This window comes from Ranitomeya imitator, chromosome 4, assembly GCF_032444005.1.
Source record: "Ranitomeya imitator isolate aRanImi1 chromosome 4, aRanImi1.pri, whole genome shotgun sequence".
Taxonomy (NCBI): domain Eukaryota; kingdom Metazoa; phylum Chordata; class Amphibia; order Anura; family Dendrobatidae; genus Ranitomeya; species Ranitomeya imitator.
The window spans coordinates 221,725,700-221,747,526 of NC_091285.1; the positions used below are offsets into that span (position 1 = coordinate 221,725,700).

Consider the following 21,827-nt stretch of genomic DNA (forward strand, 5'->3'; position numbering starts at 1 on the left):
TTCATACATGTGTTCACATGCTGACTAGATGGGCGCGGCCTTGCTAATGCAAGTGTATTGAGCGAGGCCATCACAGTCTAGTCTGAATGTGGACAGAAGTATGTAAATCATATACTTGCGGTCACATGGCGGTGCCGGCACTGGAAAATCCTCCCAGTGCTCAGTGCATGCTAGATGAGGATTCACAAGTCTGCAGTCAGTCACTGCAGACTTGTAGCTTAAAGCTGTACAACCTCTTCAATGCATATACACAACATTGAGGGTTTTTGATCACCAGAAATGCGTTAATATCGCATTTCATTCCTTGTAATCGATGATGTTTTTATCCTCTACTGAACACTTCTTCCAGTGAATAAAGAAAATAGTTTTTTCACCACCTCGTTGAGCTGGATTCCTCATTTTTTTCCCTATACACAACATTACATGGATAATTACACCATATTAGGGAAAAAAATTGTTGGGAGTGCTTCTTTACCTATTGTACCTATTGCGGGTAACTTTTCAGAATAAACTATCAAGTGTGTGCATATGGAATTACAATATTTCTGACCATTCTAGGACTTGTATCCTCCATTTTTCACCAGTTTTCCTTTCTGAAATCTCGTTTCGAGCTTTCAGTTCTCTCTGAAATATTGGGGAGAAATATTATGTCACCCATGCACAGTTCACTAAAACAGAGATTCATGCTCCTTTCACTGTTTAGGACATGTCCTTTTATGCTTCTGCTGCTACTTCTGAACATGATACAGGAGTACTAAATACTGTAGCTATCAATCCAGCTCTAGGAGAAAATCACTTACTAACTGTATCATGATCTGTCAGTTTCTGCCTCTGCTTGTTACTGTATCATGATCTGTCGGTATCTGCCTCTGCTTGTTGTCTCATTCTGCTCCCCACTCCTTCTCCATTTCCTCTCTAGATCCAGTACAATATGCTGTGTAACTTGATACCTCACTCTTTTGGCAGTCTGTCTTGCTTTGACTATGGTGGATTTGAACTGTTTTTTTCCAGAGTGGATAGTGAGTTTAGAAGGATGGAGAGGAAAGTGGCTCTAAAGTGGAGACATTTTTCTGATACTATGTATTATATTAAGCTTGTGATATTTTTTTTTCTATTGATTTATGCAAAGTTTTTTTTTAAATGACAGTAATCATTTAATTTTTAGAATATAAGAAATGTAATAATGTTACTTAGTCCATGGCAACTGGGCCTTGTAAGAGAAGAAGCCCACTTCCATCTTAGAATGAAATACCAGAGCTTCTTCCAAGTGCATGTAAAAAATACTACTATTTACAGTCAAGGACACACAATTCTTAAGAATAAGGTTGTTACATAAGAAGAGACCCATATACTTTTCTAAGTAAGGGTCCTGTATTGTAAATGTCTGCATATTTCTCTTCCACTGGTGTTATAAATGAGCTGTATTATCTGTGCAGCTTGCTTGTTAGGGAACATCTGTATAAAGTTAAAGTACAAGTGATATTTTTCGGTGTAAATCCTATATCCTCATTAAAGGTTCATCTTTTCCTTGATCTTATTTAAAACATCTGTTCCTTTCCCTTTGTCATGCTTTATTAGTTCAGGCTGTAATTAGATACGAGCATGATCTCTTCTCCTGCTTTTAAAACATGTTCAGCACTGCCGCTTGGCTGCCCCAAAACGGATAATAGGTATAGACAAAAACTACAGTATATCTTGTAAAAGGTGTTAATGGAAGGAATCAAATTTTGCAGATAATGAACGTGCTAAAACCATGACGGATTAGGGAGGGTCTTTATATTAGATTATCTTCCAAGAACCTTTAATCTTAAAATATCTGTAACCTAACAATTATTTCAAGTCTCCATGAATAACCATATTCTCCATTTTACATGCATGGCCATGGTTTTTAGATGTTTCATGTATCATTTAGGAATCCATGATTAATTTTGCGAAATATTGTTTTGCAATAGATTTTTATATCATGATTCTCTTGTAATGCATTTTGTCTTTCATTATATATTTTATACTTTTTTTTATATTTTATAAAGCCATGGCAGTCATGCAGTTCAGTATCAAGGCAAGTATCATGATTCTCCAAGGCCACAGGTTCAAAAAGGCTACTATGGGCAGACTAGGGACAAGCCACTCCGAACCCTGACCACCCTTTATCCCCTGGTCTTACATCGGGGTACAGTAGAATGCTTCCATGCAAGGATTTCCATTCATAATAGTGAACCAGAAGCAGGAAGGGTAATCAAGCAGGGTCAAAGTGAAAAGAGGTCACGTCAGGGACAAAATCGTAAACCAAGTGAGTAGTCAAAAGTCAAGGCTAGGTCAAAGAACAGGATCAGAACTACAAACAGTATACACCAGGATAGCAATGCTATTGACTGGCAGTGGAGTCAGAGCTTAAGGGGTTAACAGCTGATTGCCCTTACCAGGGCTGTAAGGAAGGTGTTATCTAAACCTAGACCAAAATTAACCCCATGGCGCTCTTATAAAGCAGCAACAAGTCCCAGGTAACAAAACAGGAAAAGCATCACAAGCACCAAAAGACAAAGTGGAAACAGAGGAGGCATGAATCGGCACAGATGTTACAGAAAGTCTTCGAGAGTTTCAGTTGATCTCCTCTGGTGAAAAGTTGGGGTGTATAGCCAAGGCTTAAGAGTTAAATGGGTTGCCATTTTAGGATTAATAATAAATGGTTGATCATTTGAGGTCCAACTTTTGGAACCTCTTTTAATTTCAAGGATTAGGGTCTGAAAGCCCCCTCTGAATGAAGCAGTAGTGCACTACACATTAGCAGTGCTCCTGTCAACAGTGAATAACAAAGATGAATTTCACACCCTTGAAAATCTCCAATGGACTTTGAAGTGCTTCAGATGTATCATTAAGTGATGAGTCCTCTCGTTCAGTAGGGTGCTATTTAGTTGATGGTCACCATTTTTATTACGCTACAAATTTTAATATTTACCAACAGGTTAGACCCTTTCTTAGTGATGGCCAAGTAAACTCGGTTTTATTTATTAATTAGATTAAATATTGGGATTTTTCCACTCAAAACATAAGTCTGAGTTTATCTTCTGTAATATTTTCAGCATTAGAAGTCTGGATATCTGTTTATTTCTTCAGTAAACAAGAAGATTGCTGAATTACACAAGTTCTAAAATTTCTTCCATTTCTCATGTTTTATTATGACATGTTATAGCTGATAACTGGAGAGGAGATGGGGAAGATACATAAAATGGAGTATTCAATGCAATTATTTAACATTGTTAGATAAAACCAAGATTCATTCTAACTAGAGAGGCCAGGTATATTGTCTGGGTTGCTTAGTTTTATTTGCAAATGTGATTATGAGGACAGCTAATCATCATGTCCCTTTATGAAAATATTCAAATGCCAAGTATAATATTTTGTACAGTAAATGTTTAGAGAACCTAACATTTTGGACAACTTCTACATTAATTTACCATACTTAAAGTAAAAAAAAGGTGGTAGCTTGAACTCTCTAAACTCCAATTTATTTATTTCATCTTCATACATTTATTTTTGTTATAAAAAAAAGTGCTTTTTTGAGTACCGTAGGCCTTTTAATTGGATATGTAAACTTTTCGCTATGTTTCCTTACAGGGTACACAGGGCCAAGTGAAATCAGCAGGCTGTCATTACAGTGGCCAAGCATAGCATCAATAGTACTGATGTCGCTAGTTGTTGGATTTGCCTTTGGTGTTTTATGTTGGAAGGTAAGGTTTATAGCATGCATTGCCTATATCATCTAGTAGGAAGTTAGTCATTCTTGTTCAATTTATAATTATGATAGGCCTCTATCACCATAAGGCTGGTTTCACACATCCAGATAATTCCGGTACCGGAATTATCCGTGTCCGTGTGCCCCTACGTTTCTGTGGCACATCAGTGTGGCACACGTGCGGCACACGTGTGCTGCCCGTGTGCCCACTGGGTACCACACGCACCGTGCTGGGTACCACACGTACCAGCATCTGGTGCTGAAGCCCCGATTCATATCTTCCCTGCAGCAGTGTTTGCTGCAGAGAAGATATGAATAATAGTGTTTAAAATAAAGATCTATGTGCCCCCCGCCCTCCCACCCCCTGTGCGCCCCCCTTCCCCACTGTTCTGAAAATACTCACCAGGCTCCCTCGTTGGCTGTCGCTGCTTCCTGTTCTGGCTGCATCTTCTCCTGTATACGGTCACGTGGGGCCGCCGATTACAGTAATGAATATGCGGCTCCACCCCTATGGGAGGTGGAGCCGCATATTCATTACTGTAAATGAGCGGTCCCACGTGACCGCATACAGGAGAAGATGCGGCTAGAACAAGAAGCAGCGACAGCCAACGAGGGAGCCTGGTGAGTATTTTCAGAACAGCGGGGGGGCGCACAGGGGGTGGGAGGGCGGTGGGCACATAGATCTTTATTTTAAACACTATTATTCATATCTTCTCTGCAGCAAACGCTGCTGCAGGGAAGATATGAATCGCGGCTTCAGCACCAGTGGGGGGGACAGCGCTTAATGTAGCGCTGTCTCCTGCACGGCACATGGACTGCACACGGACAACGTCCGTGTGCAGTACGTGTTTTACACGGACCCATTGACTTTAATGGGTCCGTGTAATACGTGCGCTCCCACGAACACTGACATGTCTCCGTGTTTGGCACTCGGAGACACAGTCCACAAAAAATCAATGACATCTGCACAGATGCATTGATTTTTATGTGTCTACGTGTGTCAGTGTCTCCGGTACGTGAGGAAACTCACCTCACGTACCGGAGACACTGACGTGTGAAACCGGCCTAAAATGGGAAAGTTGTGTGCTTTGCTTTTTTTTTTTTCCTGAAGAAAAAATTAATTTGGAAAAAAAGTTTTAGTGCAGGTAGTGAATTGCAAATCAAGACTGACTGGTCATACCGTTATGGCCCCCATACAAATTAGTCAGAAGAACTCCTTTTTTTTGATGGGATGAGCTGACCATTTAGGCTGTGTTCACTCGTTGCATTTTTGCTGTTTTTTTTATGCAAATGAAAAGCTTTGTCTTATAAAGTAACGGCAAAAGCTATGGGATTTCAGAAATCTCCTGCACACATTGTTTTTTTTTCCTGACTGAATTGGAAAAAAGCAACATGTCACTACTTTCAGCATTTTGGCAGTGGTTTTTCACCCATATTAAGCAATGAGTGCAAAACGCAGCAGAAACACAGGTATTGGGTTTTTTCCTGCATTTATTTGGTGCAGAAAACTCAGGAGCGACAGGCACTAAACTGTATCTGCATACACAAGAGACAAATGTACCTGAAAAATTCAGCAGAAAATGCAGCAAAACCAGCTATTTGGCAGTAGAGAAGCTGCTTACAAGAGAACATGTTTTGCCTACAGAAAAAAACTTGGCAAAAACGCAATGTGGGACCATAGCCTTAATGTGTTTGCGGGACTCTCCCCCGACAGGCTATTTAGGAGAGCTAAGGGTCAGGCAGTTTGAATATAAGTTCTCGATTCTTTTATTCTTCAGTAGATAAAGTGCTACAACAGAAGTGTGGCAGCAGCAATCTCACCCACCCTACATAGAGAACACATGAATGCTGGCTGAGCGAAGCATTCATGCATATTGGGGAGTCGGGCTAGAGAGCGATCCGCAAAAAACAAATGTTTTCATAATGTACGACAGGGAATTATATCCAACCCATCAAATAAATAACTGGTATAGCAAAATGGGGATATTAAAACTTAACCTTTTAATTATGTAAAACCAATGAAAACATATAATAATTAGTAATGAGCGAATAGCATTGTTGCTCTGGTCTCCCCAAGCATGCTCGGGTGATCTCCGAGTATTTGTTAGTACTCGGAGATTTAGTTTTCGTGGCCTCAGCTGAATGATTTACAGCTGCTTGACAGGCTGAATACATGTGAGGATTGCCTGTTTGTTAGGGAATTCCCACATGTGTTCAGGCTGTCCAGCAGCCCTAAATCATGCAGCTGAGGCCACGAAAACGAAATCTCCGAGCACTACAAAATACTCGGAGATCACCCGAGCATGCTTGGGGAGACCTGAGCAACAATGCTAATTGCTCATCACTAATAATAATATAACAAAAAAGAACATGTGTTCCCACACAGGTGACCTCAACCGGTTAACAGCGGAGTGTGTAGTACCTAAAAATGTCTCAATTTCTGTATTCAGCACATGAAATATTAGTAAGACATAGTCTAGATTACACAAGGACTTAAAGGTGCATACCTTATTATTTTTCCTTTCAATGAGTATATACTAACATATGCCTCTTTGTTTAGAGCAATTTATTTACCATATATTTTTTGCAGATCCTAATGATAATTCAAACCTCTCATTCTTCAGATCTTATGGAATAAAGTGCTCTGGCATTGGTATATAAAGTGAATACAGTGTGTAGTGGGGGGTAGGGGAGTCAAGTGTGTGACCCCCTATCTACTCTATAGCCCCAAATCCTCTGTAAGGTACATCAGAAAAACAGCAGGTATTCAAATTTAAGTCCTTGTGTAATTTGGACTATGTCTTACTAATATTTCATGTGCTGAATACAGCAATTAAGACATTTTTAGGTACTGCACACTCCACTGTTAACTGGTTGAAGGCACTTGTGTGGAAACACATGTTCTTTTTTTATTATATTTTTTCCTTGGTTTTACATACTTAATCAAAGGTTAAGTTTTAATATCCTTATTTCGCTATACTAGAGCTGTTTTCATAAGTCTCCATGAAAACAAGCACACTCAGTATTGTATACTTATTTCAGTGGGAACAGTAGGCAGTTACTACTGGTAGTACAGTAGCTTACTTTCCAGCCAAAGAAAAGAAAATTGAAAGTCAAAATACCCATTTTTTTTTCCGCCAACATCTGCAATCGGAGGCATGGTAAAGACCTAAATCCCACCATAAATTCACACTGCTGTTTAGAAAAATAAATGAGACAAGCTTAAGCTATGATCCTTTTTACTGCTGCACTTTAATAATGACAGAGCATAGAATGTAAAATCTCATTGCACCACATAGACCTTTTTACAAAGTTTTTAAAGTTTTTCTGATTCTGTTTGAAAATTGACACCCATGTTTTTTCTTTTATTTATCCCATAAATGCATATCTCTTCCATTATTAAGGTAAAGCACAGAAGAGGTCACACAGCAACCGAAATCCCTGAAACCTCCATTGATCAAAGAGAGGCTAATGAAAAGTATGTTGTTTGTTCCTTTCTACATTTTAAATACTTCATGCATTATTTTGTCTTTGATATATTCCAGTTTTTCTTGGTTAAACACATATGTCTTTTTAGGATGTGTCTGTTAGATCCTTTTTTCGAAAAAAGTCATAAGGGTGGGAAGATATTATGTAGAGATTGAAGTTGTATTTGGCACAAAATTATTCAGTCTCCCTTTAGTTTGCTCCCATTGCATACTAATAATTATAGATGAGGAAATTTATTCAAGTAAAATTGAATTCTTTTCAAATATACAAAAACAGCTTTTCTGAAAATATGGACTTTTGCAAATTCACTTTACACGAATTCAGAAAAATAAAGGTAGAGAACCGCATCTTCCTGCTGCCACTAAACCTCGTATGTCACAGATGCAGCGCGCAGCGACCGCTGAGGCCTGGTTGTGGCCAGAAGTCCTGGCAAAGACTGAACAGGACTAAGTTTCAACAGTACAAAGAGGATGCCGAGCAGAAGCATTTCTTTTTGTCATCACTTGCTGCCAGGACTTCACTCCTTGTCACACGTACATGATACCACAATGTGCAACACACAGTGACCACCAAGGTCTTGTCACGTCCAGAAATCCAGGCCTAGAGTGAACAGGCCAGGAGATGTGGCTTACGACAGGGGGGGGGGAAAGAGGTAGACCGTGCAGCTGGCAGCAAGTAGTGTAAGGGCTGGAGAGGTGAGTATACATTTTTGTTTATTTTTTACAGTATATGGTCTAGAGCAGTGTTCCCCAACTCTGCTCCTCAAGAGCCACCAACAGGTCATGCTTTCAGGATTTCCTTAGTATTGCACAGGTGATAATTGCATCACATGGACAGGCATGCATTCAATGACCTGTGCAATACTAAGGAAATCCTCAAAACATGACCTGTTGGTGGCACTTGAGGACCGGAGTTGGGGAACACTGGTCTAGAGGGACCCAACAGCATAATAAGGGACATTGAATTCGCAGAGAATAACTTTGTTGCAAATAAAATTTTCCAGGAAAATCCACACAATTTCTCAAATTAAAATTTTGTCAGATCTGCTCATCTCTACTTATAATGACTTGTGTAGAAGATTTCCAGGTGACTGAAAGATCATAATATTTTTCCCACTCTTATGTTGAAGGAAATAAACCACAAACAATATCAAGGAAACTCCTCTGGCACTATAAGTGTTGTATTATTGCAGACTGAAATGGCCTCTGAAATGAGATTTGTCCTTTTTTGTGACTTATTAATGAATATGCTCTATCAGGGGCGGACACAAACAGCTTTGGGGCCCTGTGCAGCAAATGTCTGGGCCCCCCTCCTTTTAAGGCGACAAGGCTACACACACACACACATATATATATATATTTATATATATATATAAATATATATATATAGCCACACACACACGCGCTCATACCTGTATATATTACATAGTCTACTTTATTATGTTTATTGCCGTCCCTTATTATACAGTGCCATCTCTTGTTATGTACAGAACCCTCCCTTAAGGTACCTTCACACTAAACGATATCGCTAGCGATCCGTGACGTTGCAGCGTCCTCGCTAGCGATATCGTTCAGTTTGACACGCAGCAGCGATCAGAATCCTGCTGTGATGTCGTTGGTCGAGGCTAGAAGGCCAGAACTTTATTTGGTCGCTGGCTCTCCCGCTGACATCGCTGAATCGGCGTGTGTGACACTGATTCAGCGATGTCTTCACTGGTAACCAGGGTAAACATCGGGTTACTAAGCGCAGGGACGCGTTTAGTAACCCGATGTTTACCCTGGATACCAGCGTAAACGTTAAAAAAAAAAAAACACTTCATACTTACCTTCCGCTGTCTGTCCTCGGCGCTCTGCTTTACTGCACTCACTGTGAGCACAGCGGCCGGAAAGCACAGCGGTGATGTCACCACTCTGCTTTCCGGCTGCTGTGCTCACAGCCAGCACAGAGAAGCAGAGCGCCGGGGACAGACAGCGGAAGGTAAGTATGAAGCGTTTGTTTTTTTTACTTTTAGGATGGTAACCAGGGTAAACATCGGGTTACTAAGCGCGGCCCTGCCCTTAGTAACCCGATGTTTACCCTGGTTACCGGCATCGTTGGTCGCTGGAGAGCTGTCTGTGTGACAGCTCTCCAGCGACCAAACAGCGACGCTGCAGCGATCCGGATCATTGTCTGGATCGCTGCAGCGTCGTTTAGTGTGAAGGTACCCTTACATATTGATTATATAGAGCCCTGTTTTTTATTACATACCGTCCTGTCTTGTTTGCTGTATAATGCAATGATGGCTGATGGAGCATAGGAAAGCTTCTTTTCCAAAGGAGGAGCTGATGGACTGGTCATCTGGTTACCGGCTCGTCCATCAGCAGTCATTTTATATCTAACAAGAGAGGGGACTATGTAATAAGAGGGCTCTGTGAATAACAAAAATAACAAGAATGCACTGTGTAAGACAGCACTGTATATAACAGCAGAGGAAGCTATATAATAAGGGAGGGCATAATATATAACTAGAGAGGATGGTACGTAATAAGGGACGGTGTTATACATATTAAAAGAGGAAACTATGTAACTAAGGATGGTGTTATACATAATAAGGGAGTACACTATATACTAAGGGACTGTGCTATACATAAAAAGTGACTACACTATATACTAAGGGATGGCGCTATACATAATAAGCGAGTACACTATACACTAAGGGGCTGTGCTATACGTAAGTGAGTACACTATATACTAAGGGACTGTGCTAGACATAATAATCAATAAAGAAAAAAAAAAAGAAAAAAAAAGAGCATGAACCGCACATCCCAAAATCATACGTTGATCTAAAGCCGCTAGGCAAAAATTAATATAACTGAATATGAGGTCTTCAGTTTAACATTCTGATCAGACTGTATGAAGCCCACTGCAGGAGACTGCAAAGTAAGGGGTCTAGCCCATTTTGGCTCTCACTGAAGAGCTGGAGGAAGGTGAGTTTAAGTGCTCCTTTCATTTTGGTGTTGGTGCTGTGTGGCGGCCATTGTTGCTGTGGCTTTGTGCTGGTGGGGCGGCGCGGTCTGGAGTCTTGGGGACTCAGTCTTGCAGCATGGGTGCTGTGGGGCAACAGGCCGTCCGCCCTGCTGGTGCATGGCCGCTGTGGCAGTGGGCGCCGCACGGCTCCGCTCCGTTAGGGCAATAGGACCCACTACGAGGTTTGCCGTGAAGTGGCAGTGGGCTTCATACAGTCTGATCAGAATGTTAAACTGAAAACCTCATATTCAGTTATATTAATTTTTGCCTAGCGGCTTTAGATCAACGTATGATTTTGGGATGTGCGGTTCATGCTCTTTTTTTTTTTTTTTTCTTTTTTGCAAATAATAATCAATAACATCTTCCTCCACCTCCCCCTTTTCCTAAATCCATTAGAAATCCCCCTTCCTCCCATCCCAATCCCCCACACCCCTCATTGTCTTCCTCCCCCCACATCCCATTATTGCCATCTCCCCCACCCCCAATATTGCCCTCTTCACCACCTCCATCATTGCTTTCTCCCCACCACCCCATTATTGCCATTCCACCACCTCCATCATTGCCTCCTCCCCACCACCCCATCATTGTCTTTTCCCCACCACCCCATCATTAGCCAATCCACCCCCTCCATCATTTCTTTTTCCCCCACCACCCCATCATTGTCCTTTCCACCACCATCATCATTGCCTTCTCCCCACCACCCCCATCTTTACCCATTCCACCACCTCCATAATTTCCTCCTCCCCACCACCCCCATCATTACCCATTCCACCTCCTCCTTGCTTGCCTCCTCCCCACCACCCCATCATTGTCCTTTCCACTGCCATCATCATTGACTTCTCCCCCATCATTACCCATTCCACGACCTCCATCATTTCCTCCTCCACCATCCCCATCATAGCCCTTTCCAACACCAACAACATTTTGTCTTTTCCCCCACCACCCCCATCATTGCCCATTACACCGTCTCCATCATTTCCTCCTCCCCACGACCCCCATTTTTGCCCATTCACCACCCCTATCATTGCCCTCTCCATCAACTCAATAATTGCCTTCTGCCCCATCATTGTCCTCTCCGTCAACCCAATCATTGCCTTCTGCCCCATCACCCCCATCATTACCCTCTCTGTCAACCCAATCATTGCCTTCTGCCCCATCACCCCCATCATTTCCCTCTCCTCCACCTACACACATACACAGACACACACACAAACACCATTCACATCTCTGCATACACACACAGCACCATTCACCTCTCTGCATACACACACCTCACCTTACCTTTGCGCACTGTATCCTGAAGCCCCACCATCGCTGGCAGCTTCCTGTCTCGCACAGACACACTGGTGAATGATGATGTCATTCAGCCGCTGCTGTATGAGACAGGAAGCGTGGGCAGGAAACAGGACGGATTCATTCACTGTAGCTCCATTGCCATTTTCTCTTGCAGGCAAAGGAGCTGCAGGGATTGCTCCCTATATACTAAGGGATGGCGCTATACATAATAAGCGAGTACACTATACACTAAGGGACTGTGCTATATGTAAGTGAGTACACTATATACTAAGGGACTGTGCTAGACATAATAATCGATAACATCTTCCTCCACCTCTCCCTGTTCCTAAATCCATTAGAAATCCCCCTTCCTCCCATCCCAATCCCCCACACCCCTCATTGTCCTCCTCCCCCCACATCCCATTATTGCCACCCCCCCCACATCCCATTATTGCCATCTCCCCCACCCCCAAGATTGCCCTCTTCACCACCTCCATCATTGCTTTCTCCCCACCACCCCATTATTGCCATTCCACCACCTCCATCATTGCCTCCTCCCCACCACCCCATCATTGTCTTTTCCCCACCACCCCATCATTAGCCAATCCACCCCCTCCATCATTTCTTTTTCCCCCACCACCCCATCATTGTCCTTTCCACCACCATCATCATTGCCTTCTCCCCACCACCCCCATCTTTACCCATTCCACCACCTCCATAATTTCCTCCTCCCCACCACCCCCATCATTACCCATTCCACCTCCTCCTTGCTTGCCTCCTCCCCACCACCCCATCATTGTCCTTTCCACTGCCATCATCATTGTCTTCTCCCCCATCATTACCCATTCCACGACCTCCATCATTTCCTCCTCCACCATCCCCATCATAGCCCTTTCCAACACCAACAACATTTTGTCTTTTCCCCCACCACCCCCATCATTGCCCATTACACCGTCTCCATCATTTCCTCCTCCCCACGACCCCCATTTTTGCCCATTCACCACCCCTATCATTGCCCTCTCCATCAACTCAATAATTGCCTTCTGCCCCATCATTGTCCTCTCCGTCAACCCAATCATTGCCTTCTGCCCCATCACCCCCATCATTACCCTCTCTGTCAACCCAATCATTGCCTTCTGCCCCATCACCCCCATCATTTCCCTCTCCTCCACCTACACACATACACAGACACACACACAAACACCATTCACATCTCTGCATACACACACAGCACCATTCACCTCTCTGCATACACACACCTCACCTTACCTTTGCGCACTGTATCCTGAAGCCCCACCATCGCTGGCAGCTTCCTGTCTCGCACAGACACACTGGTGAATGATGATGTCATTCAGCCGCTGCTGTATGAGACAGGAAGCGTGGGCAGGAAACAGGACGGATTCATTCACTGTAGCTCCATTGCCATTTTCTCTTGCAGGCAAAGGAGCTGCAGGGATTGCTCCCTATATACTAAGGGATGGCGCTATACATAATAAGCGAGTACACTATACACTAAGGGACTGTGCTATATGTAAGTGAGTACACTATATACTAAGGGACTGTGCTAGACATAATAATCGATAACATCTTCCTCCACCTCTCCCTGTTCCTAAATCCATTAGAAATCCCCCTTCCTCCCATCCCAATCCCCCACACCCCTCATTGTCCTCCTCCCCCCACATCCCATTATTGCCACCCCCCCCACATCCCATTATTGCCATCTCCCCCACCCCCAAGATTGCCCTCTTCACCACCTCCATCATTGCTTTCTCCCCACCACCCCATTATTGCCATTCCACCACCTCCATCATTGCCTCCTCCCCACCACCCCATCATTGTCTTTTCCCCACCACCCCATCATTAGCCAATCCACCCCCTCCATCATTTCTTTTTCCCCCACCACCCCATCATTGTCCTTTCCACCACCATCATCATTGCCTTCTCCCCACCACCCCCATCTTTACCCATTCCACCACCTCCATAATTTCCTCCTCCCCACCACCCCCATCATTACCCATTCCACCTCCTCCTTGCTTGCCTCCTCCCCACCACCCCATCATTGTCCTTTCCACTGCCATCATCATTGTCTTCTCCCCCATCATTACCCATTCCACGACCTCCATCATTTCCTCCTCCACCATCCCCATCATAGCCCTTTCCAACACCAACAACATTTTGTCTTTTCCCCCACCACCCCCATCATTGCCCATTACACCGTCTCCATCATTTCCTCCTCCCCACGACCCCCATTTTTGCCCATTCACCACCCCTATCATTGCCCTCTCCATCAACTCAATAATTGCCTTCTGCCCCATCATTGTCCTCTCCGTCAACCCAATCATTGCCTTCTGCCCCATCACCCCCATCATTACCCTCTCTGTCAACCCAATCATTGCCTTCTGCCCCATCACCCCCATCATTTCCCTCTCCTCCACCTACACACATACACAGACACACACACAAACACCATTCACATCTCTGCATACACACACAGCACCATTCACCTCTCTGCATACACACACCTCACCTTACCTTTGCGCACTGTATCCTGAAGCCCCACCATCGCTGGCAGCTTCCTGTCTCGCACAGACACACTGGTGAATGATGATGTCATTCAGCCGCTGCTGTATGAGACAGGAAGCGTGGGCAGGAAACAGGACGGATTCATTCACTGTAGCTCCATTGCCATTTTCTCTTGCAGGCAAAGGAGCTGCAGGGATTGCTCCCTATATACTAAGGGATGGCGCTATACATAATAAGCGAGTACACTATACACTAAGGGACTGTGCTATATGTAAGTGAGTACACTATATACTAAGGGACTGTGCTAGACATAATAATCGATAACATCTTCCTCCACCTCTCCCTGTTCCTAAATCCATTAGAAATCCCCCTTCCTCCCATCCCAATCCCCCACACCCCTCATTGTCCTCCTCCCCCCACATCCCATTATTGCCACCCCCCCACATCCCATTATTGCCATCTCCCCCACCCCCAAGATTGCCCTCTTCACCACCTCCATCATTGCTTTCTCCCCACCACCCCATTATTGCCATTCCACCACCTCCATCATTGCCTCCTCCCCACCACCCCATCATTGTCTTTTCCCCACCACCCCATCATTAGCCAATCCACCCCCTCCATCATTTCTTTTTCCCCCACCACCCCATCATTGTCCTTTCCACCACCATCATCATTGCCTTCTCCCCACCACCCCCATCTTTACCCATTCCACCACCTCCATAATTTCCTCCTCCCCACCACCCCCATCATTACCCATTCCACCTCCTCCTTGCTTGCCTCCTCCCCACCACCCCATCATTGTCCTTTCCACTGCCATCATCATTGTCTTCTCCCCCATCATTACCCATTCCACGACCTCCATCATTTCCTCCTCCACCATCCCCATCATAGCCCTTTCCAACACCAACAACATTTTGTCTTTTCCCCCACCACCCCCATCATTGCCCATTACACCGTCTCCATCATTTCCTCCTCCCCACGACCCCCATTTTTGCCCATTCACCACCCCTATCATTGCCCTCTCCATCAACTCAATAATTGCCTTCTGCCCCATCATTGTCCTCTCCGTCAACCCAATCATTGCCTTCTGCCCCATCACCCCCATCATTACCCTCTCTGTCAACCCAATCATTGCCTTCTGCCCCATCACCCCCATCATTTCCCTCTCCTCCACCTACACACATACACAGACACACACACAAACACCATTCACATCTCTGCATACACACACAGCACCATTCACCTCTCTGCATACACACACCTCACCTTACCTTTGCGCACTGTATCCTGAAGCCCCACCATCGCTGGCAGCTTCCTGTCTCGCACAGACACACTGGTGAATGATGATGTCATTCAGCCGCTGCTGTATGAGACAGGAAGCGTGGGCAGGAAACAGGACGGATTCATTCACTGTAGCTCCATTGCCATTTTCTCTTGCAGGCAAAGGAGCTGCAGGGATTGCTCCCTATATACTAAGGGATGGCGCTATACATAATAAGCGAGTACACTATACACTAAGGGACTGTGCTATATGTAAGTGAGTACACTATATACTAAGGGACTGTGCTAGACATAATAATCGATAACATCTTCCTCCACCTCTCCCTGTTCCTAAATCCATTAGAAATCCCCCTTCCTCCCATCCCAATCCCCCACACCCCTCATTGTCCTCCTCCCCCCACATCCCATTATTGCCACCCCCCCCACATCCCATTATTGCCATCTCCCCCACCCCCAAGATTGCCCTCTTCACCACCTCCATCATTGCTTTCTCCCCACCACCCCATTATTGCCATTCCACCACCTCCATCATTGCCTCCTCCCCACCACCCCATCATTGTCTTTTCCCCACCACCCCATCATTAGCCAATCCACCCCCTCCATCATTTCTTTTTCCCCCACCACCCCATCATTGTCCTTTCCACCACCATCATCATTGCCTTCTCCCCACCACCCCCATCTTTACCCATTCCACCACCTCCATAATTTCCTCCTCCCCACCACCCCCATCATTACCCATTCCACCTCCTCCTTGCTTGCCTCCTCCCCACCACCCCATCATTGTCCTTTCCACTGCCATCATCATTGTCTTCTCCCCCATCATTACCCATTCCACGACCTCCATCATTTCCTCCTCCACCATCCCCATCATAGCCCTTTCCAACACCAACAACATTTTGTCTTTTCCCCCACCACCCCCATCATTGCCCATTACACCGTCTCCATCATTTCCTCCTCCCCACGACCCCCATTTTTGCCCATTCACCACCCCTATCATTGCCCTCTCCATCAACTCAATAATTGCCTTCTGCCCCATCATTGTCCTCTCCGTCAACCCAATCATTGCCTTCTGCCCCATCACCCCCATCATTACCCTCTCTGTCAACCCAATCATTGCCTTCTGCCCCATCACCCCCATCATTTCCCTCTCCTCCACCTACACACATACACAGACACACACACAAACACCATTCACATCTCTGCATACACACACAGCACCATTCACCTCTCTGCATACACACACCTCACCTTACCTTTGCGCACTGTATCCTGAAGCCCCACCATCGCTGGCAGCTTCCTGTCTCGCACAGACACACTGGTGAATGATGATGTCATTCAGCCGCTGCTGTATGAGACAGGAAGCGTGGGCAGGAAACAGGACGGATTCATTCACTGTAGCTCCATTGCCATTTTCTCTTGCAGGCAAAGGAGCTGCAGGGATTGCTCCCTATATACTAAGGGATGGCGCTATACATAATAAGCGAGTACACTATACACTAAGGGACTGTGCTATATGTAAGTGAGTACACTATATACTAAGGGACTGTGCTAGACATAATAATCGATAACATCTTCCTCCACCTCTCCCTGTTCCTAAATCCATTAGAAATCCCCCTTCCTCCCATCCCAATCCCCCACACCCCTCATTGTCCTCCTCCCCCCACATCCCATTATTGCCACCCCCCCCACATCCCATTATTGCCATCTCCCCCACCCCCAAGATTGCCCTCTTCACCACCTCCATCATTGCTTTCTCCCCACCACCCCATTATTGCCATTCCACCACCTCCATCATTGCCTCCTCCCCACCACCCCATCATTGTCTTTTCCCCACCACCCCATCATTAGCCAATCCACCCCCTCCATCATTTCTTTTTCCCCCACCACCCCATCATTGTCCTTTCCACCACCATCATCATTGCCTTCTCCCCACCACCCCCATCTTTACCCATTCCACCACCTCCATAATTTCCTCCTCCCCACCACCCCCATCATTACCCATTCCACCTCCTCCTTGCTTGCCTCCTCCCCACCACCCCATCATTGTCCTTTCCACTGCCATCATCATTGTCTTCTCCCCCATCATTACCCATTCCACGACCTCCATCATTTCCTCCTCCACCATCCCCATCATAGCCCTTTCCAACACCAACAACATTTTGTCTTTTCCCCCACCACCCCCATCATTGCCCATTACACCGTCTCCATCATTTCCTCCTCCCCACCACCCCCATTTTTGCCCATTCACCACCTCCATCATTGCTTTCTCCCCACCACCCCATTATTGCCATTCCACTACCTCCATCATTGCCTCCTCCCCACCACCCCATCATTAGCCAATCCACCCACCCCATCATTTCTTTTTTCCCCACCACCCCCTCATTGTCCTTTCCACCACCATCATCATTGCCTTCTCCCCACCACCCCCATCTTTACCCATTCCACCACCTCCATAATTTCCTCCTCCCCACCACCCCCATCATTACCCATTCCACTTCCTCCTTGCTTGCCTCCTCCCCACCACCCCATCATTGTCCTTTCCACTGCCATCATCATTGTCTTCTCCCCCATCATTACCCATTCCACGACCTCCATCATTTCCTCCTCCACCATCCCCATCATAGCCCTTTCCAACACCAACAACATTTTGTCTTTTCCCCCACCACCCCCATCATTGCCCATTACACCGTCTCCATCATTTCCTCCTCCCCACCACCCCCATTTTTGCCCATTCACCACCCCTATCATTGCCCTCTACATCAACTCAATAATTGCCTTCTGCCCTATCATTGTCCTCTCCGTCAACCCAATCATTGCCTTCTGCCCCATCACCCCCATCATTACCCTCTCTGTCAACCCAATCATTGCCTTCTGCCCTATCACCCCCATCATTTCCCTCTCCTCCACCTACACACATACACAGACACACACACAAACACCATTCACATCTCTGCATACACACACAGCACCATTCACCTCTCTGCATACACACACCTCACCTTACCTTTGCGCACTGTATCCTGAAGCCCCACCATCGCTGGCAGCTTCCTGTCTCGCACAGACACACTGCTGAATGATGATGTCATTCAGCCGCTGCTGTATGAGACAGGAAGCGCGGGCAGGAAGCAGGACGGATTAATTCACTGTAGCTCCATTGCCATTTTCTCTTGCAGGCAACGGAGCTGCAGGGATTGCTCCCTGCCCACCGCACATGAGAGCAATCTGACAAGGGGCCCCCCGGAGCCTCGGGGCCGGATAAACTGGCTAGATTGCCCTCATTATTAGTCTCCGTGCAAGAGCCTCCGGGCCCTGGTGCAGCCACACTGGTTGAACCGGCGGTATGTCTGCTTATGAATACTATATAATGTGATGAATTATCAGTATATGTAATATACTTTCTGCTATATCTTTTTAGCATGCTACAACAGACAGCAAGAGGAGTCTCCGTAATATAAACATCTTCAGCAATATCTGGTAAGTAATTACACTGACATTTTACAAATATGCATTTTATTATTTAATGGTACAAATACCATAAGTTCATCTTGTAACAAATTTTGTGCAAGCCTTCTGAAATATTGCCAACAATAAGAAGTACCAAAAAAAATTGCATTGATACGTGTTTTATATTAGTGAAAAAACAGCCACTTGTATTTGTGATCTTGGGATATGTTCTGAAGTGGTGTGGAGGGAGTCAATATTTGAGCTAATTTTGGGTGCAGATGGAGTAGGTAGAAATATACCAGATTTGTCTCCTACTGGAAAAAATACATTATCTGTTGTTGTCATTATTATTATTAATGATATTAAAGTTTATGAAATAATGACAGATAATTATGTATTTTAACAAATTATTGAAAATTTATGAAGGAGTCCGGGCCTGAACAAATAGGAGTCAGAACTTTGTCTTAACTACTCCACAACCCTGATGGCAGACTACTGAGATGGTAGATTCCCTACAACATGGCCATCTTATGTGTTTGGGATTAGCAGGATGTTTCACTGAATACAAGTTTAACACCTAATCTGTCTGGTAGTTTAGCTTCACTCACTTTTCTGACACAGCCTATGGACAGCAGTGGCATCACCGTATGTAAACGTATACCAAACATTACCTATTTTGAGAATATTCTGTCTTGATTTCTTCTACAGGTGTCAGCGCTCTATTAGCTTTAAATCTTGAACAGTCGAAAACAGACTCCTGTTCTTTTGGTGCAGCAAACTAATATTTGTACTCCTCTGAGATGAACTGAATCATGGCCGCCCGAATTGACACCATTTGCAAGAGTTTGTGCCTCACTGGATTGTCTACCATGCACACTTGCCCTGTCTTGTCTGCTTAAGACAATAGCTATCATTTCTGGAGAACTTGTAACTGAAGATATATGGAGAAACAGAGCTATGCCAAACACTAAACGCTTAGGAAACAATTCTATGGTAGAGACATTATCCTGCCAAGATGAAAAAAAAACAGATTTCACAATTACTGGATAATTTAGTCTGTTTTGCCTTTTATTCAGAGTTGTTTTACCATACCATTGATGAGATGGAGCAGAAATACATTAGTTTTATGAAAATGTGTAACACTCCTTACGATCCCGACTCCTGGAATACTGTCACACCTTGTCAACATGAAGAAACGTGGAGAAACGTTCGCAACAACATTATATCTATATATAAAGGACCGAGTTGTCCTAGCACAAGAGTCAGGATTTACTTATATACTTTTTAAAGATCACATAATAAATATATTTTTTTATATTAGACACGCATTTCTGTACATAAAGTATTATAATATGTACCACTTACATTGAGTCGGTAACTCTGTTGGCTTAACGGGATTTTTAGCTATAAATTAAGAATACAACATAATTCTAAATAATATAACCAACTATGAATGATATAATCTATTTAAATCCGTTTCACTGGGAGATTGTGGCATAGCTCTGATTGCAGTCATACAAAAGGATTGATGACAGTATTTGTGCCACAAAGAATGTTTCTCCAGCAAATTACCATGGGAAAAATAGCGCTGGAGCGGGTGTAAAAAAGAGAAAACAAAATACATTCAGTTATGCAGTGAATGGCATAACAAAGTGGTCTGTATTTATATACAATTTAAATTATTTATTGCAACCATTTACTATAGTAGAAATTATGATCTTAAATACTTTATTACACATCTGATGTCCTAACATTAATAATTCATTTGAGAACATATGCCAGTCGTGACATTTGCTTGTAGTGCTACTTTGGAATCTGTTATAATATTTTGCTCACATTGCATTGAGCCTAATAATCGTGACATGAAATAATTATCTTTTTTTTCTGTTAAACGCCCATGCTTTAATGCAAATTTCCAAAATATGATATTAATAGAAAATTCTCAAAGTAATATGTAGCAGCATATACCTGGGAATTGTAAGTTAAATCTTCTTGGTGAACAGGTGAAAAATAGCTAATATTTACGTGGGACACTAGGTGGATGATGGTCTCTGAAGTTACAGTAGTTGTAATAAAGAAAGTCATTGGTAGTAAAAACAAAAAAGAAAAAAAAAACTCGTCCAAATGTCACTCTTGCACAATTTCACTTAAAAAAAAAAAAGAAAAATGCTTTGCTGTTTTTTTTTTGTTTGTTTGTGGAATATTGGGTAAAATTTTTTACCTGTGTGTTGTCATTATCTGGATATTACCAGTGATCTATGCAGACACGTCATTAACGAAAGAAACCTAGTTCTTTAAGTATCTAATATAGATATAAAAGTTGACAAGCTTTTTTTCAGTGCCTTTTGTGGATGCTTGTGTATGACGCTAGTGTTATTATATATGGTTCATATCATATAATAAGGAAAAATGTACATTTTAAAGAATACTTAACTTTCTTCGTGATTTATTCATACTTGGCATACCCTTGAATTGCCTGTAGGTCGGTTTCCGGGTTATAAGACGTCCACCGATTGCACAGTAGACCTCCAAGAAGTGTGCAACTCAGCAGATAAAAGTGCTCAGCACCAGTCTTAGCATGCACACAGACTGGAGTATGGATTCAGTTGAAAGAGTAGGCTTTATAGTCTATTGAATCTGCATGTGTACTCAGGAGCTGTGTGCTCCTGTCTGCTGAGCTGCACACTTCTGTCTGCTAAGCTGCATGCTTCTCGACAGACATGGATCTGCATACAATTCAAGTATCTGCCAACTATAAAATCGGGAAGAAAGTTTACCTTCTCTTTAAATCATACTTTTAGATTCTTATTTTACTGACTGTTTCAGCCTCTAAGTTATCAGACATGATGGAACCTGGTGGCTTTACTAAATGAAGACAAGGAACAACTTACTAGTGGTTTTTAAAATAAATACAAAAAAATCTATCACATATTGAAACATATTTATCAATACTGTTTAAGTGAAAACTTTGATAAATTTGGTGCATTTTATTTCCGATAGGTTTTAAACTCATCTAGTTAAATCTAAAAAAAAAAAATTCACCAAAATTCTGGGACATGTTTTGGCACAAACTGTT

The 21,827-nt window shown here is 43.8% G+C and overlaps 1 protein-coding gene across 1 annotated transcript in view; it reads left to right on the top strand.

Annotated features, from left to right (window-relative positions):
• The window catches only part of KITLG (KIT ligand), a 133,765-nt gene extending 113,697 nt beyond the window's left edge, over positions 1 to 20,068 (top strand). The window contains exons 7-10 of the mRNA XM_069764383.1: positions 3,616 to 3,728; positions 7,138 to 7,211; positions 18,723 to 18,781; positions 19,460 to 20,068. Coding sequence (XP_069620484.1) covers positions 3,616 to 3,728; positions 7,138 to 7,211; positions 18,723 to 18,762 — 227 coding nt within the window. The 3' untranslated portion in view covers positions 18,763 to 18,781; positions 19,460 to 20,068. The remainder of the gene's footprint in view (positions 1 to 3,615; positions 3,729 to 7,137; positions 7,212 to 18,722; positions 18,782 to 19,459) is intronic.
• Positions 20,069 to 21,827: the final 1,759 nt, after the last annotated feature.